The sequence below is a fragment of the Rhinatrema bivittatum genome, chromosome 7 (genome assembly GCF_901001135.1).
Source record: "Rhinatrema bivittatum chromosome 7, aRhiBiv1.1, whole genome shotgun sequence".
In the NCBI taxonomy this organism is placed as follows: Eukaryota; Metazoa; Chordata; class Amphibia; order Gymnophiona; family Rhinatrematidae; genus Rhinatrema; species Rhinatrema bivittatum.
Window position 1 is genome coordinate 287,027,955 of NC_042621.1, and position 19,512 is coordinate 287,047,466.

The 19,512-nt window shown below is 43.4% G+C and overlaps 1 protein-coding gene across 2 annotated transcripts in view; it reads left to right on the top strand.

Moving 5' to 3' along the window:
* The first annotated feature begins 3,452 nt into the window (after window positions 1-3,452).
* The window catches only part of MXI1 (MAX interactor 1, dimerization protein), a 212,527-nt gene continuing 196,467 nt past the window's right edge, over window positions 3,453-19,512 (top strand). The window contains exons 1-2 of one of the 2 annotated variants that reach the window (XM_029610349.1): window positions 3,453-3,798; window positions 12,719-12,845. In XM_029610349.1, the coding sequence (XP_029466209.1) occupies window positions 3,576-3,798; window positions 12,719-12,845 (350 nt within the window). In that variant the 5' untranslated portion in view covers window positions 3,453-3,575. Of the gene's footprint in view, window positions 3,799-11,891; window positions 12,029-12,718; window positions 12,846-19,512 lie in introns of those variants that run through there. The other variant, XM_029610350.1, reaches the window with a different exon arrangement.

Below are 19,512 nucleotides of genomic sequence, written 5' to 3' on the forward strand. Positions count from 1 at the left end.
CAGCCTTTATTTGCAACACTATCCCACAAATCAATTTCCAGGTCTTAATAACCACAAACTATGAATCCTGAGCCGACTGAAACCTCTACTAAGCACAGCTGACTTCAGAACCGTTTTATAATCTCTAATATTCTCAAATTCAGATTACTGCAATTCTCTACTCCTAGGACTTCCAGCTAGTCACCTTAAACCACTCCAACTACTGCAAAATGCTGCAGCCAGACACATCACCCCAACCCTGATAGCACTGCATTGGCTACCTGTACAGTCGAGAATAATCTACAAAGTACTAACAATATACAACAAGATGAATACTAACAATGATCTGATGAGAATAACATTCAAACCACACATTCCCACATGAGTGCTAAGATCTCAGAATAAAGGCCTGCTAGAAATCCAGACCATAAAAAATTCTCATCTAACACAACACTACGTTCACCTTATTTTAAATGTTTTAATCAGGCTTGTCAATAGAAGCCAACAGGGAGCCCACTTTTGAGAGAAACGGCTCCGATTTCATAGGTACATTTCAATACAAGTCTTCGATTTGGAGGGTTATAGTTTCCATCAAACACACTTGCCAGAGTAATCATAACCAAGAGATAACTGGAAGAAGCAGATGACAATCTCCAAAGGTTAGCTATATTACATCTAGCAGCCACAAATTTGTACATGCTTATTCCCTTCCTTGTATCGGGAAGCCAGACCCCCAGCTGGTAGCCCTAAAAGGATAGCAAAAAGGTCTAGTTCAGTGGCATTCACTCCTAGCCCTCGAGGGCTGCTGACAGCTAGGCTTTTCATGATATCCCTAATGAATATGCGTGAGATAAATTTGCATGCACCTGCCTCTATTGTATGCAATTCTATCTCATGCATATTCATTAGGGATATCCTGAAAACCCAACCTGCTAGCAGCACGTGAGAGATGGAAGTGAATATCAGTGGTCTAGTGACAAACCAGTATCTTAGTGAAGTGGAAAATCCAAGAAAAAACTTCAGACCAATATGTCTGTACCTTTCAACATATCCACCAAATGTGAAAGAAGGTAATCCTTCCCTCCACAGTCCCAATAGCAGCTACAGTGTCTGAGAAGACCCATCTTTTTCAGTTTTTCAGGTGTACGATACCAGTGGGGCAACTATTTATAACCATTTTCTTGGATGGTAGCATAAATTGAATTGCCTTTGTTAATTCTACCAAAAAAGTTTTTGCCATCAGTTATCCAAGATCTCATGATCAATGTCGCTCGCCCATCTGGTTTTCACTCTTCTCAAGGGGTCCTCTAAATTCAAAGCTAGACATCAGTAAATTTTAGAGATGAGACCATTGACACACGTCTGGAACTAACTTCTCAAAATCTGAGAGTTCCCTACTGCATGCTTTCCTGAGAGGATTTAGTAAGCATCAACTATAGTTACTGCTACTGTAATTGCATATTATACCCCTATTTTAGTTGCTTTGTCATTTACTAATTATCCTCAACTGTTAATTGTAAGGGCCCCGCCCAAAAGTTATTTGTTTGATGTAAACCGATACGATGTGTGAACGGTTATTGGTATAGAAGAGATGTTAAATAAATAAATAAATAAATATAAATAAGCAATCCTTTCAGCTGTAACAATGGAAATGTTGGTAGCATTATCTCTCCTATTAATTTGATAGACAGATAGTATTTCTCCTTCCTTGAACATCTGACCAACAGTGCATATCCCAAGATTATAGCGAATGGAGACGCTACTTCTGGTGAAATGCTCTAGGAAGTCCAGGTATTCCCATGGGGGGGTAATGGCCTAGGAATAGTTTATATCCCTTTCTTGCTCAACTCCCAGGGTCTAATGTAACACCTATAAAAAAAACCCCCAAAGTGCGGACCCCGGTTACAGCTTGGCATTTTAGGAATTAGCTGGTGATATAAATGCAAGCCATTCTCCAAGGTCCAGTTCTTCTATATTGGTTCTTGGGCCAGGAAATAATACGCTTTAGAGGTAGGACTTTTTGGTAGAGTTGAAAGTTAGGGATCCGCAATCCACCTCGATCTTTAGAAGAGGATGATAAACTTTGAGAAATTCTAGGCCTTTTATCAAGCCATACAAATCTGGATATTGCTGAGTTTAAGGCAGAAAACCAACAACCTGTTTTTGAATCTCAAACAAATACAAATATCTAAAAGAAATAGAATTCTAGGCCGGATATTAATTTTTACAGCAGGTATTCTTCCCAGCCAAGAGATAGAATATGGGGACCAAAAAAGAGCCCGTTTTATTTTACTCAAAAGGGTTTAGAGAATATAGATTTTAGGGCATCAGTGGATATTTAATTGTATTTTAGAAAAAGGATGCAAAGGAGCAGGAAGGAATTCAGATTTTGTTTCTAGGTATTCTCTCCTGAATTATGCCTCTCCCTTTGCCCAGGTAGCAGCTTTCAACAGAAGGGGAATAAAACTAAAATAAAATCTGTACCGTGCTATAACAATTTCAAGGGCATGTTTCACTAAAATGTGTTGCAGAAGAGAACTGATGAGCCAGCCTGACCTCCCAGTGAAGCTCTGCATAAACCCCCAAGTCTGATTCCTGGACCTGAACCCACCAACTGCTCTTTGGCTGACAGATGCCAGGAAGCACCCCCAGCGGTTGAATTCAATTCTGGATGCAGAGACACCAAGGACTGGCTGGTGGATGGATTTGGGGGGCACAGAGGGAGGAGGATGGGGTCCTTCTGTTCCAGGACCCCCTCAGTGGCCTAAACTGCAAGGGGTGGCTTCCAAATGGGCTGGAAGCTAATGCAAGGAGAAAGGCAAGCCAGGCCAACCAGAATAATAAAGGACTAGAGAGAAATGGAAAGCAGATTGGGAGCATCATGCATGAAGCTATTTTCCCAAAAAAGAACAATGGCCATTATAGCCTACTCTGGTATTTCATCTTCAGATGCTCTCCAATGATCACCTTACAAACAAATGAAAACTTGAACAACATATGTAGTAGTTATAAAAGAAATACTTTTATTACCTATTATACTGAGGAATACTTTTTTTTTTTTAATAAAATGGTTTTCTAAGCTTTATCAACATTAAAAGGTACTCACAGATTTGAAATACCTCCGGTACTAAATAACTTTATCTACAGTTAGGAAAGAAGCCAACAAAATGGATCTGGGCTTGGAACAAGTCCATCTTTTTAGCAACAGCCCTGAGCCTTCGAGGCATTTCAAAGGTGACTCACTGCGCCACCCTGCGCTCGACTTTGGTGGACAGCCAGGTCGCTTATTAATTAATCCATCTCGAGTCGCAGCTCCGAGTAGCTGAATCCTTGGACGGCCAAGAGTCCTCCCCCGGGGGCGAGGAGGAGGAGGAGGAGGCGGCAGCCGCAGCGCGTGCACCTTCGTCCAAAGCAGGCTAGCGCTAGGACCGGCGCGGAGTCCCTCCGCGTCCAGGCCGCCCGGCTCGCTTTCGCTCAGTGCCGTCTGTCGGGGAGAAAGACGGCCGCCAGCCGCCCGACGACCTGCACGCACGGAAAGGAACGAAAACAGAACCCCCCCCCCTCCCCCCACCACCACCAAAGCAAGCCAAAACGAGATGGGGAAACGAGGAAGACCGAGAAAAGACGTGAAGTCGGAAGATGAGCCCATGGACACCTCGCCGACCCAGCCGGAGCCCGAAGACCTGGCCAGGTGGCCCCTCGATGACATCTTCAACCGCGGCGGCGACTCCATGGAGGAGATGAGCACTTTTCTGCGAAACGTGCAGATCCTGCTGGAGGCTGCCAGCTATCTGGAGCACGTCGAGAAGGAAAACAAAAGTAAGTCCGAGTCTTTTTTTTTTTTCTTCTTCGTCCTCGAGCAGCCGAGAGTGACAGCGAGGAACGCAACGCTGGAGGGTTTAACAAAGAAAGTAAAGCCACTCGCCTTTGATGCCTTCCCAGACAGCACTTAAACTGTTGTTAATTTGCAGACAACTACCAGACAAAGGCATTGCGCGCAGCCACGGCTAACCTTAGCGTGGACCAAGCGAAAAAATCACTTTCACCTGCCAGTTAGCAAAAGTCAAGGCGATTGCAAGAACAAAGCTTTCATTGTGTTAATTTTTGTTGTCGCTCTTCGTTGTTTACGTGCGGGGTGAATGAATGCCCAGAAACAGTAGCACGGTGGGCCTATGACTGCATAACACATACATCTGTATACATGTGCAAACCTAAAATGCTAATTCGAAGTGCTGAGTTAATACGCGAAAACTTAAAATCGGTCATGACTCAGTGAAAGAAAAAAACAAAAACGCTGCCTTCGGCATACCCCATGCAACAAGCTGTAGAACAAAATATGCAATTATTTCTCAGCGTAATTAGCAACAAAAATGCATAATCGGTACGTGCTGTTTTATGTCTAGAGATTTTAGTACAGCATTCCACGAATAAAAAAAAAATGTTTGCCTTCGGCTGGTAAAATGTCAGACAAAGAAGAAACTACGTCGGATGTTGGTAGTTTACAATGAAAAAACCAAACTGGTTTTGAATTAAGATTATGAAGTGTGGGTTCTCTGTAGATTTCTTAAAAATTGATTACATTCAAAGGAAAAGTACCAGTGTGACCAAAGCGGCTATTAGTTAGTCCCGGGGTAATAATAAATGGCAGGCCGTTCCCTGAAGGACTCGTAAAATTATAGTTTTGTCGCCTGCTGCCCCTCCCCCACTGAGTGGCGTCTCGTGCTCGCTAATGCTTTCTAATCTAGTTAGGTATTTTTAGAAAGGGCTTTGTGGAGCTCTGTGAAAACCCTGCTCCTGTACAAAAATACATCGTGCAAAGTGGTCATCCTCTTTTACAAAGAGAAGATCTGACTAAACCCATTCGATGCTTTGCTAAACGAATTCTAGTTTTTTTTCCCCCGTACATTTTTTCCGATGTGAATAATATGCTAAACTGGGAGCTTGTAACATGCCATAAGTGAGGCAGTTGTAGCCTACGGCCTTCGTCCAGACGCCTAGTGCCCGTCTTTTGATTAACCTCGGGGGGGGGGGGGGGGGGGATCTGGCTGGTGACTCCTTTTGCCCAAGAATGTAAGATTTCAGTTAGCGTTTACTATGGGACCTGCGGCAATCTTTCCGATCATTGCTCTCATCGGATAATATCCATTTTTGTAGACGAAAGCTCCCCATAGGACAAAAAATCCTTGCTGAGAAACTTGGGTACTTTAAGCATTTCTGCATTTGAGACGTGCGGGCTAGCACAGACTCCTCAGGGCCAGAAAGATCATGTACACGTGGAAGGCTTACAAGCTCTGCACTTATTGCGACGGGGGCTCATTCAAGTGTGACCGAGCCCAGCACACTGCAAACAAGCTCGGTTAGCAGGAAGAAGTCCCTCAGTGGCTGGGCTGCGGAAGGCGCTAATGCAAGACTCGTGTACCAGTGCCACCTCAGGTGCACACTCCTCGCTTCCTCCTCCCTGTTGGCGACACATGGTTTCCACATGGAGACAAACTCCTGTACTCCCATTGGACTTGACCTACTCTACCGGGCGGGGTTACCGTGGGCATTTCGCCAATCAGAGGCGCCTCCAGCCCCTGACGTCAGGCGTTGCTGAGCCCGAAGTCTGGTGGGTGTGGTTATCATTATAGCACAGGGCTTTCTGGGAGTTGTAGTTAGATGACGTCATTACATGGCCTTAAAGCAACGGCTATGTCTCGTGTTTGACTTGTCTTGACGGAGTTATTCTAGTCTACACAGACAGCTAACAATTAGCATCTCGCATGCAATTCGCCTCTTTCTGGGTTAGAAGAATGACCTTGTATCAGCGTTCAAAATTTGCCCTTGTCCGTGGCTTGTGGGTTTTTTTTGTTTTTTTTTAACATTGTCGTTGAAATGTTAAATTACCCCTGCTCTGCAAAAAATCAGCATAGTGATTGCAGCTATCAAACAAAACAATTTATGTGACTTTTCACATGGCTTCATAGCTTGCAAAATCTGTGCAAAATGTTAGTTATATTTATTGCACGAAAATAATTTCCATTGTATTCCAAGTTTGCATTAAAAAACACAAAAATGTATACTTCTTTACAGGATCTGTGATTTGCTGCTATTTATCGGGACCTGTGCCACAAGGTGTCTTATTTTAACCTGACTGGGGCTTCCTATGAATACCTTATGGAGGTCTCAAGTTAATATTTACCTCTTAAGACCGAGCAACAGGTTTTAACATTGTGCCTGCTGCATATTAAGTATTTTGGACTTTAAGAATTAGATGCAGCAACACAGTTTAAGTGATGGTGTAAGTATAATTTCATGAGTGTTCCAGCTCAACCTTAAGATGGATCTGTATCTGCTCTTAATTAATATCATCTTCTAATAATTTGCACTCCATGACCTGAATAGTTATGTAACTTGGGTACACATTCAAGGGATTTAGCAATTTTAACATAATTACTGTCTTTAATGTAGTAACAGAGCAGGGAACATTTATTTGTAAGCTGTACATATGACGATTTGATTCTCTTAAGGGATCATTTACATAGCATTTTTCCTCAGACACAGAATGGGAGAAACCCTTTAGTAAATAGGGCCCTTAGTTTGCACGAGAAACCAAAGTCCACCCTAACTAACCACCATCCCAGTCCATGCTAACTTGCTGTAAAGCTGATCCCTAAGCCCTTTCAGGCAGGCAGGTTTTCAGGATATCTCGAATGACCATGCATGAGACAATAAATTCGTTTGAATCTTACTATCTTTGCAACAGCCACCATCTCCCATACAATAGCTGCCTTACTCACAAACTCCATGCGTGTTAAAAAAAAATTCTGCAGCTTTCTTTACCCGACGCCTACCTATTCTAACAAAGTCTATATTATGTGATAAAATCTGTTTTGACTAACACTTAACATGATTACTTCATAAATATGGTTATCTACCTGCCTCCCCAAGTTACCCCCAAAAGAACGTAGGTAACTCCAATTGATTTCACCTTCACGCATATCTTCAACTAATGTATCTTAAGCCTTTACTTAACAAAGACTGTAAAAATTGTCAATTTCATTGTAAGCAACTGTTTATTTCTTGTAAACCGATGTGATATACTAGTTTGAATGTCGGCATATAAAAATAAATAAATATGAGACATATTTACATGTGCTGCCTCCAGTGTATGCAAATACTTCTCATGCATTGACATTTGGGCCATCTTGACTGGGTGGGGGCAAGGACTGGTTTGAGTTCCACTGTTCTAAAAAAAACACCTAAAACCACAATATCTAGAGTGGATGGAAATGAAGAACTGAGATCACTTATAGTAATTTTTGATGTAACATTTCTGCATGGGGTTAACCTGCGCAGAGCAGCAGTTACAACCCTAAACATATGTTGGGTGGTCTGGATGGAACATTTTGGTCTGAATCTGCCATCATTTACTGTGTTACCTGAATTCATCACCTTCAGCACCAGTGTTGAGTGGGCAGAGTTTCAGGGTACCTGCACTATTTGGGCCTATGCCTTAGTTCATGCCCTGGGCCATCCCCAGTGCTGGCCCTGATGGCTTTATGAAAAGTGCAGATTTCCCCTGTAATGTATTTATTTATTTTCTTGAGCCTCTGCTCTCTCTTGCTTCTTAGCAAACTGCTTACTGCTAGTCCCTCATAACCGCCTGTCATGTTTGCTAGTTATGCTCTATCGGGAAAAACAGTTTGCACTGGCCATGGTTTCTTCTAAATTGACCACTGGCCACAGTTTCTTGTAAATTGTTCTCGTTAGTCTTCAGTAATCTCTGTGTTTGTTTCAGACATCCTTCCCATCCTCCCTACCACCAAAACCCAAAATTCAGTTCATGTCATCGGGGGTCGGCGCACATGGCCTTCCCCCCCTCCCGTTCCCAACCCCTTAATCTAACTTCCATTCCCCTAACCCTATCCTACCCCCCCCGACCTTTATTTTACCTGTTGGCCTGCCGGCAGCCTGCCAGCACACAATCCTCCAACACAGCTGCAAATGGCTGCTGTGCCGGAGGCCTCTGGCCCCGCCCCCCCGGTCCGCCCCCTCCCCTTCCCTTTTTCGAAGCCCTGGGACGTAGATGCGTCCCGGGGCTTTATGTCTGTTGCCGGGCCTTTCTAAAATAGGCCCGGCATGCGTAAATCCAATGGATTTACGCGCGTAGGCTTTTTAAAATCTACCCCTATATGTGCAAGTGTAAAACCATATCTAGCTTTGCTTTGATTAATTGCGAAATATTTTAGTTTTTATAACGTTTAGAAATAACTTGAGCTGCCCATGTGAGTTTTCACTGTAGTAGATGAGCCAGGTGAACAGGGAGTTGAAGCTCCATTAAAACACATTAGAAAGCTCTGACCCGATTCCCGGAACTTACCTCCTGCAAGGCTGCGCTGACATTGTAGTGGTCATGAGGACCAGATGGGTAATGCTTTGTAATTTATTCATCCACAACAACAATGCATGATTTATCACATGTGCTATGGCCCGCCATAACGCATCGCAAGATGTGTATGCAAATTTTTCAAAATTTAGTCAAAGGAGAGGGGTTTGGGCAGAGTTTATGAAAATGAGGGGTGTTTAACATTGTGCACGATAGCGTATCGCACGTTAACGCATGTTTTAACGTTGGAAATAACTACACTTTCTCTCTCTCTCCCCCGGAAGTGGTAAAATAGCGCGCGTTGCAGTAACTCAAAAATTACCCTAACCACGCCCCCCCCCTTTTTTTTTTTTTAATCGTGGCCGCTATTCATGCAAAATTTATAGCAAAATGCTGAAGCTAGGCCTCAATCTGGCGTCGCATCGCATTGGTAAGGCCTTGCTAGCACTCAAAGCATGTGCAGCTCAGACTGGATTGGAAACAGTTGGACACCATGCGGCTGAGAGCATGATGTGTTCCATGGGCAGTACCTGCATGCACAGAGACAGGCTAGCTATGAGCTCACACCTGCCCCGGTATTGAATGTGCATTGCAATTACTAGGTTTCTGCTTGCACCTGGTATCTCTGTTATGCTTAAGAGTTTGGCCTACAGAGGCTTGCTGAACTTGCTATGATTTCACTACACCTCTGGGAGGTATGGCTTAGCCTCTCGCTGCCAGCGAGATGTCATCAGTGGAAAAACAAAAAGCAAAATAGTCATCCACGTGAAGAAGATGCATGTGAGCTGTGCAGCTGCTGGTAGTGTGGTTGTCTGGGCCAGGTGTGCTAAAGAGTTTTCCGTATTGCATGTCTATGGAAATCGTGCTTAGGCCCCATGTACTCCTGCCATCATCACAGCAGCATGATCAGAAGAGGCCCAATAGGAAAATATTATTTATCATATACCGACATCATTTAAAACAAGACACAATTATGTAGGATAAATAGAACATGGTGTGAAGTAAACAAATAATGAAGGCTTTCCATAGTACATGTCCTTTATACCCTGGCAAAAATGATATGTAGCTTGGGTTCTCGACCCAATACTTAGGGACAGGTACAGAGATACAGAATCATTTATCTCACTCAAGGACAGTAGATGAGATCTTTTAAAGTCCAAATTGCTCAGTACATTTTTTTTTTTTGAGCTGTGGGTGTATTGGTTACGTAGTTCATAGAGCAGCTTAAATCCCATCCCACTGCTGATTTGGTTACTTAAATAATGAAAATCACACTATGGGGAATGCTTTGTTAGAACTGGTGGTTGCTAAAAATATACATTTAAATGCAATATTGTAAGTTTCAAGTACTAGACCTTCTGTCCCCTGGCAATAAATCTAAATATAAACTTTTGTACACAAAATAAGCAGCCCAAGTTCATATCTTGGTAGGTAATTCATTTATTTGCATGCTGTGCATGAACCTAGTTGTTTGCACAGGAAAAAAGACATTAGTAATATTAATGATTCTTTACAAAAAAAATCAGACTCATTGCATGCACGATCAGGACCATGACCATGATCACAACTAAGAACTTCTAGTGTAACACTGGAGAAAGAGTGCTCACAGGAGCCGTTTGTTTTGAATACAATGGATTCCTCGGTGCTACCGAACTTTTCACCATGTGGGGTCAGTGATTCAGATCCAGTCCAGGCCAGACATGCCAGAAAGTCATTACGTTAGACAGATGTGTGGGTGTGGTCATCCTGAAATGGCTTGAAGGCCAAATGGCCATGAGCATTGGCACCACTGGATGGCCTCATTAGCCTTAAGAGACAGATCAAAGATTGATTGGGGGTTGAAGATGAACTGCAAATTTAAAGGGCCTGATTCGCTAAGCTTTTGCTCCTAGGCTTAGAATGGGAGAAACGTTTTGTAAATTGGTCAGAGTGGTAAGAGGGAGCTGTTGTAATTTAGATGGATATTCAGGGACATAAATAAAATACAGCTGTATATTGGAAATAAGTAAGATTAATAAACCTAAGAGTTTATTTTAAGATATTGAGAGCAAGGTAAAGTCTGTTGTGATGCCAACAATTGCTAAATTTTCTGCAGATTGGGAACAGACAAATGGACAGACAAACTCACATCAAAATTTGAAAGGAGCTAAAAATAAGCACAGGAACTGGTTTTTGCTAATTTCCACTACTATCTGTGAATACAGCTATATTTAGAGCAGACATTCTTTCTATAAGCATACAATACATACAGAAATGTTCTTAGGTAGAATAAAATCACTTCCCAGTTGTCACAGTCATAAACTGTGACAAGTTAGCCTGGCAAGAAATTCAAAATGACTTGCCTTATCTTCAAAATACATTTTCTCCCTTCCGTCTTTTTTATGTCCTCAGTATGTTTCTGCATTGATTGTATTTTGTTTTTTACCCTGAATTTTTGTATTGACTACTGAATTTTGACCAGAAATTTAAATCTACAGGATATACCTACCGTACCTAAATGTAATCCACTATGAAGTGGCTGAAAGGCAGAATATAAATTTAAAAAGATATATAGCAAAAATAGCCAGATTATGTTCTTTTTCTCTCCTTTGTAGTGGAGGAATACAACAACAAAAAGGCAGACATAAAAGATCTGTCCAGAACTGACCTTTACATTTTCTTCAGACATGGTGGCAATTTGACCCCTCATGTAGCACATTGTCTGAAAAATAAAAGTAAAATGTCTCTCGTTCAGGCTGGCAGGTTTGCCAGTGGAAGCGGTATACATTTTTTTTAAAATTATTATTATTAAATAAATTTATGATGTGCATAAAACAGTTTCTTGGGGACTATCCTAACTGTGGGAGGCCCAAGAGGGGTTTTTGTCAGGTCTTTCACTGCCACAGGAGACGGCTGCTAACTGAGGTCGTGGAGGGTGAAGGATTATGCGAGCTTAAGAGAAGTTAAGAAACTTGGAGTGAGTGGAGGGGTGAAAGGGAAGCAAGCGATCGGGGGGCCCTTTAAACGCAGGCAAGAGGGAAACTATATTTCCCAGGGAGCTGTGCGGTTGGGGGCCGCACAGGCCCCTCCCCCCGGAGCTGCAGCTAGAGGTAAACAAAGTGTGTGTGAGACGAGCTGACAGCGAGCTGCTCGCTTCCCTGCCTGCCTTTTAGCATTACTATTTTGTTTGCTTTTTCTTGTTTTTAGTATTATTATTTTTGTCTTTTTCTCTTTCTCCATTCCTGAATAACTAAAAAAACAAACAAACCCCCAAATGGTTCAAGAACCAATCTGATTAAACTCGCCGACGATATATTTTTTTTTTTGTTGTTGAAAAATTTTGAGGGTCAAGTCGAGCACAAGCTGGATTTCTGTCATTTATTATTATTTTTATTAATTTTTGCCTTCCCCCTGTGAACCCTGGAGAGAAGTAACAACTCGGATCCACGAGACGGACCAAATATATATATATATATATATTTTTTTTTTATTTTAGAACATTTTCATTTTGCAAAAAAAAAAAAAAAAAAATTATTTAAGAAAAAATTATATTAAAAAGAAATTGGCGGAGCATTTGAAAACCTTTTTTTTTTTTTTTTTTAAATAAATAAAGAAAAACGAGGCAAAACATGGAAGGGGTGCGGATGATCAACATCCAGAGGCTGTTAGAGGCTGCTGAGTATTTGGAAAGGAGGGAAAGAGGTAAACGGTGCACGGAAATGTACAGAGCATCAGAATTATGCCTTTTCTTTCATTTTTTTTCTTCTTAAGGGAAATGGGCCGTCGGGTAAGATTTGTATTTTAATTTTGTGCCGAGTGTTAAAAACGCCTCGCGTAGTAGCCCAGAGGACGCAATTGAAGGGTAAAGAGAGTCCGGGGCGAGCGAGGAGAGCAAAATATACAAAATGTTGTTCTCTTAACGAGATTTTTTTTTTTGTTTTACTTTCTTCATTTGCCCCGCGGAGCTGATGACAAGAGGCGGGCAAAACAAACAAACAACCAAAAAAAAAAAAGCACCTTGACCTCCAGCTCGGAGGCCGATTATTTTTTTTTCTCTTTCGAATAATTTCTGTATTGTGTTTAGAAGGGAAAAAAAAAAAAAAGATGTTACTCGTCGGGGGGGGACTTTGTAAAAATGTATCTGAAAATAAAGGCGCCCTGACGCCGCTGCCTCCCTTCCCGGGCGGGCGGGCGGGCGGCCGTTCGTTCCGCCGGCAGTGCGATTGCCGTCGGGAGTTCCTCACTTCAAACCGTTTCGCGAATTCAAACGGCTTCTGCTTTAACGGAAAGCGACGCGGGCTGGCCGGGGGAGGGGGAGGGGCCGGCGGTATTGCGGGGGGGGCGTGGACTGCTAATAACGCGCTCTCCCTCCCTCCCCCTCTCTCCCTCCAGAATGTGAGCACGGCTACGCCTCCACCTGCCCGACGGCGCTCAGCCTGAACCCGAGCCCGCTACAGAGGGAGAGCCAGGCCAGGATGAGGAGCAAGAAGCACAGCCCGGGCCCCGGCACCACCACCAGGTATGTACACAAAGGCAGTCCCTCCAACCAGGTATATAATATTTGGGGGGGGGTGTTAATAATAACACACACAGCGCCAGCACACCTTTGACCCCCACCAGGTATGGGAGTGGGGTTACTAATAATACACACATGCACCTGTCAGGTATATAATATTGGGGGGGGGGTGTTAATAATAACACACACAGCGCCAGCACACCTTTGACCCCCACTAGGTATGGGAGTGGGGTTACTAATAATACACACATGCACCTGTCAGGTATATAATATTGGGGGGGGGGGGTGTAATAATAACACACACAGGGCCAGCACACCTTTGACCCCCACTAGGTATGGGAGTGGGGTTACTAATAATACACACATGCACCTGTCAGGTATATAATATTGGGGGGGGGGTGTAATAATAACACACACAGGGCCAGCACACCTTTGACCCCCACTAGGTATGGGAGTGGGGTTACTAATAATACACACATGCACCTGTCAGGTATATAATATTGGGGGGGGGGTGTAATAATAACACACACAGGGCCAGCACACCTTTGACCCCCACTAGGTATGGGAGTGGGGTTACTAATAATACACACATGCACCTGTCAGGTATATAATATTGGGGGGGGGGTGTAATAATAACACACACAGGGCCAGCACACCTTTGACCCCCACTAGGTATGGGAGTGGGGTTACTAATAATACACACATGCACCTGTCAGGTATATAATATTGGGGGGGGGGTGTAATAATAACACACACAGGGCCAGCACACCTTTGACCCCCACTAGGTATGGGAGTGGGGTTACTAATAATACACACATGCACCTGTCAGGTATATAATATTGGGGGGGGGGGGTGTAATAATAACACACACAGGGCCAGCACACCTTTGACCCCCACTAGGTATGGGAGTGGGGTTACTAATAATACACACATGCACCTGTCAGGTATATAATATTGGGGGGGGGGGTGTAATAATAACACACACAGGGCCAGCACACCTTTGACCCCCACTAGGTATGGGAGTGGGGTTACTAATAATACACACATGCACCTGTCAGGTATATAATATTGGGGGGGGGTGTAATAATAACACACACAGGGCCAGCACACCTTTGACCCCCACCAGGTATGGGAGTGGGGTTACTAATAATACACACATGCACCTGTCAGGTATATAATATTGGGGGGGGGGTGTAATAATAACACACACAGGGCCAGCACACCTTTGACCCCCACCAGGTATGGGAGTGGGGTTACTAATAATACACACATGCACCTGTCAGGTATATAATATTGGGGGGGGGGTGTAATAATAACACACACAGCGCCAGCACACCTTTGACCCCCACCTGGTATGGGAGTGGGGTTACTAATAATACACACATGCACCTGTCAGGTATATAATATTGGGGGGGTGTAATAATAACACACACAGGGCCAGCACACCTTTGACCCCCACTAGGTATGGGAGTGGGGTTACTAATAATACACACATGCACCTGTCAGGTATATAATATTGGGGGGGGGTGTAATAATAACACACACAGGGCCAGCACACCTTTGACCCCCACTAGGTATGGGAGTGGGGTTACTAATAATACACACATGCACCTGTCAGGTATATAATATTGGGGGGGGGTGTAATAATAACACACACAGGGCCAGCACACCTTTGACCCCCACTAGGTATGGGAGTGGGGTTACTAATAATACACACATGCACCTGTCAGGTATATAATATTGGGGGGGGGTGTAATAATAACACACACAGGGCCAGCACAACTTTGACCCCCACTAGGTATGGGAGTGGGGTTACTAATAATACACACATGCACCTGTCAGGTATATAATATTGGGGGGGGTGTAATAATAACACACACAGGGCCAGCACACCTTTGACCCCCACCAGGTATGGGAGTGGGGTTACTAATAATACACACATGCACCTGTCAGGTATATAATATTGGGGGGGGGTGTAATAATAACACACACAGGGCCAGCACACCTTTGACCCCCACCAGGTATGGGAGTGGGGTTACTAATAATACACACATGCACCTGTCAGGTATATAATATTGGGGGGGGGGGGTGTAATAATAACACACACAGGGCCAGCACACCTTTGACCCCCACCAGGTATGGGAGTGGGGTTACTAATAATACACACATGCACCTGTCAGGTATATAATATTGGGGGGGGGGTGTAATAATAACACACACAGGGCCAGCACACCTTTGACCCCCACCAGGTATGGGAGTGGGGTTACTAATAATACACACATGCACCTGTCAGGTATATAATATTGGCAGGGAGGAGGGGATGTAATACTAACAACACAGCGCCAGCACAACCACCTTGACACATCTGCCAGGTATTGGGGGGGGTGTTAATACTAATAAGACACGTGTACACACACAGCTTAGGCTATGGCACCACCTCCAGATATGTGATAAGGTGGAGAGGATATTAATACACAAATGCAGGTGTATAATATTGGAGGAGGGGTATACTAAGAACACACACAGCATTAGCACAATTAACCTTCCACTTTAGTTTATTAACTATGTATTTTCTTAAAAAAATACACAAGAATAAAAATGGTAAGTTCATACATACATGGCAAGGACCCGAAAGCAGGATGTGAAAAACTCGTAATCATAACCCACTGTAAAAAAAACCCACTTCTTAAAATATATTTTTTTGGTCTAAATGCATGTATGAAAAACTACCCATGCAGCTGTGGAATAATATCCTTAAACAAATGGTCCAAAGACCTCTAGTTAAAAAAAAAATAAATAAATATATATATCAAATAAACTTTATAGCTTCTCCTTGCCTATGGAGCAAGCCCAGATGAGATAAAGTATGCATTAAAAATCCTCAAAACAAGCCAATGAAAACATTCCTCAAAAATAGAAAGCCTTAAGGTCCTCAAAGTTCAAAATCCATAAAGGAGCCCTTGTTTCAGCACCAGGTGACTTTTCAGGGAGATATTACTGAGACTATATCATAGTGCAGTGCCCAATAACCCAAAATCTCATGAAGGTGATGCTGTTAAATCCTGGCAGAGTTTATAAATAGCATCCAGAAAGCCACGATTTAACAGCAACACCTTCTTGGTTATAATAAGTCTTTTGGGTTATTGGGCATTGCACTATGTAACACTCTCTGTAATGTTCCCCCTGAAGAAGTGGTGAAACAAGGGCCTCTTGTTGGGGTTTTGAACTTTGAGGACCTTACCCCTGACTTTAGAGGTTCCTCTTTTTGAGGACTGTTCTCCATGGCTTGCTTTGAGGGTTTCTATCACTGATTTTCTCATCTGAGCTTGCTCCATAGAGACTCTATAAAGTTTTTTTTAAATTATGGTTCATTGGACCATTTATTTAAGGCTATTATTCCAGAGCTGCACAGATATTGTTTTTTGTATGTACGTTCATATCAAAAAATAACTTTGAGGCATGTATTTTTATGGTGGGTTATGATTACACGTTTCTGATATCCTGCTTTTGGTTCCTTGACAGCCATGTGTATATATGAACTTATGTTTTCACTCTTGTATATTTTCTAAAGAAAATATACATTAATAAAAGTAAGGTGGGTGGTTTAATTTCTTCACGTACTGCGTATATTTTATAGGATCAGCTTTCTTTTTTGCATGGGTAGTATTTTTGGTATTCCCTCCTATTTTTTTTTTTTTTTTAATAGGGTGGAGGGGATGCTAACAACACAGGCCATATATCATTGATATCAGTTACGGGAAGAGGGTTTCCTAAACACACACGCACATTACCAGTATGATAGGGAGGGGATGCTAAGAACCCTCACAGCATCTATATTTTTTATTTTTATTTATTTAACAGTTTTTTATACCGACCTTCATAGTAAATAACCATATCGGATCAGTTTACAGTTTAACAAAGGGGAAACTAGAGTAACAATTTAAGTAAACGAAAGATAATAATAGATAGGAATAAGTCAAAGTTACAATCAACAGGGGGAGAGAACTTGGGAGCTTACAACAAGCTGGAAAGAAGAAAGGCCGGTAAAATGATTGTTACCATAGAGTGTACAAGTTAAAAAACTTAAAAACTGTGCTTTAACCTGAAAGTCTCAGAGTCCATTTTTTTTCTTCGAGAAACAGAGTGCCAGACCGGGTAGGAATGAAGGCCAACTAGTAATTGTCTGGTGGTTCAGGGAAGGCTTGGTGAAAGAGCCAAGTTTTAATATATATCCCTAACCCCACCACCAGGTATGGGAAGGGTTACTGATAACTCACAAACACAGTACCAGCGTGGACCGTGGCACCACCACCAGGTATGGAGAAAGGGATACTGATAATACATACAAGGTCCCACCACCAGATAGAATGGAATAGAGATGGGAGGGGGGGGGGGGGGCCCTGGCACCACCAACACAAAGTATGTATTTATGGGAGAGGGATACTAGTAACTCACACATGTGCCCATCACCAGCACAGGCCCTAGCTCCACCACAAATTATGGGGGAGGGATACTAATATATAATATACACACAGCATCAGCATAGGCCCTGGCACTACCAGCAGGCGTGGGAGGAGGGTTTACTAATAATGCACACACCCCCCACACCAGCATGGCTGTGGCACTGCCACCAGGTATATATGGGGGAGGGAATACTAATAACACACGAACACAGTACATCAGTATGGGTTGTGGCACTACTACCAGGTATTGGTGGAGGGGAGGATTGTAATAATACATTCACACACATCGCATAGCACAGGCCCTGGCACCACCACCAGGTATGGGGTGGGAAATATGCTTAACGCACACTGCACCAAGATGGGCTTGGCACCAGCACCAGGGAATGGGGAGGGTGTGAAACAATAATACAAATGGATGCACAGATATGACGGCACCACAATTAGATAGGTGGGGAGGCACTACTAATACTAGCACGACACCTGCCCTGGTACCACCACAAGGGATCAAGAGAGGGGATACTAATACAGCATTGGCATCACCCATCAGGTATGGGGGGAGGGGCATACCAGTAAAACACATACACATGACCCCAGCGCCACAAGTAAATCTGGGGAGGAGAGCGGCAAAAATACCACAAACACAATTCAAGCCCTGGTGGTAGGCATATTAATAACATAGCCAGCACTGGAACTGCTATCAGGTATGGAGAAGAACAATACATATGCTGATTCGTAGCACCACCACCACCACCAGATATGGGAGTGAGGCAGTAATAATACACATACACAGCACAGGCCTCTGCACCACCATCAGATGGGGAGGGGGGCACTGATTGCACACACTAGCACTGTTAGAGTCAGCTGATGTTACACTAGGGTCCTGTGCTGATGTGCTTGCCAGTATTCTCTCTCTAGCAGATAGTAGGATAGCATTCACGTGCTACGGTCTGATCTGGTACTAGGCTGGATGAAGAGTAAAAGGAGTTCCTGGGATGACATGCCTTCAGGCTTGTTCCTCTCCCCCGGTTGAGCAGGAGGAACACAAGATTGACTTCCTGGATTGAGACCTAAGCCTTAGTCTTCTCCTTAGTGTCCTAGAATTAGCCGCCTTCCCTCCTCCTCCTCCTCCTCCTCCCTTCCTTCCTCTAGCTTATGAGCCTCCTTGTAGTTTTGATTTAATAAAGTATAAAACAACCAAACACCCAAACCAAAAAACACATGAGAGGTTTTGCAAGGAAGGAAGGCCCAGGCTGGCGGTGAATGTTCATCAGTACTCAGCCAGGGGTGCTTTAGGGCCATGGCAGTGAGTACCTCCGGGATAGAGGAGGATACTTGGATTGGAAAATGTCCATAGTGTGGGGCCTGTGGAATCCTAGAGGTGGTGGTTTCTGCAAAGCTTGTGACTGCCACAATGCCATATTGGGAGGTAGCTGCAGGTGCCATCCGTGCTCAGGAGGAAGGGAAGCTTGTGCAGCAAGCTGCTATGGCACTGGAGAGTTTGGCAGCAGTGGAGTATGATTTCAAAAAGTGTTCTCTATAGGAATACATGTTTTGCTTAGTGTTCCCATGTTGGTTGCTTCAGGAGAAAGCTCAAAGGCCTTCTTTGTCAACAAGCAGGGCTAAATTAGCCATGAAATGTGGTTGATGTCATCCAGTGCTGAATGGCCCCTTCTCTCTTAGCTCATGGAGTTTTTGCTCTTCTGAGCATGGGTGGGAGTTTCTGCATGGCCGTTGCCTTATGCACACCTCATTTTTTTTTTTAATTCAAGCCACAGCTGGATGTGTACCTTTCTCTCAACATTTTTAATTTTGTTATTTAGATATTTTTCAGTATTTTTTAATTTTTTTCTCAGATTGTGTTGCCTTACTGCCTCAGCAGCCCCCAAAGAGCACTTTTTAATTGCTATCTTAAAAAAAAAAATAAAAATTTTGAAACAGGGATGTCTGGCTCCAAGAAGCCCATCCTCACTCTCTTCAAAGATGGTGTGGTGGTATGAAAATGGCCATGACATTTATTACCAGTGGTTTGGGCCTGACCACAATGCATCTAACTGTTACCACTGCAGTCCGATGTCGTCGTGGACCCAGATATCTAGAGCCTGTCAGATGGAGGAGCTGTGTAAGGTTTTAAAGAGCCACAGCTGTTCCTCTTGGAGTAGGCCCTTTTTCTGTTCCCTGGGTGTCCAGTTGAGCAGCAGTTCTTGGAG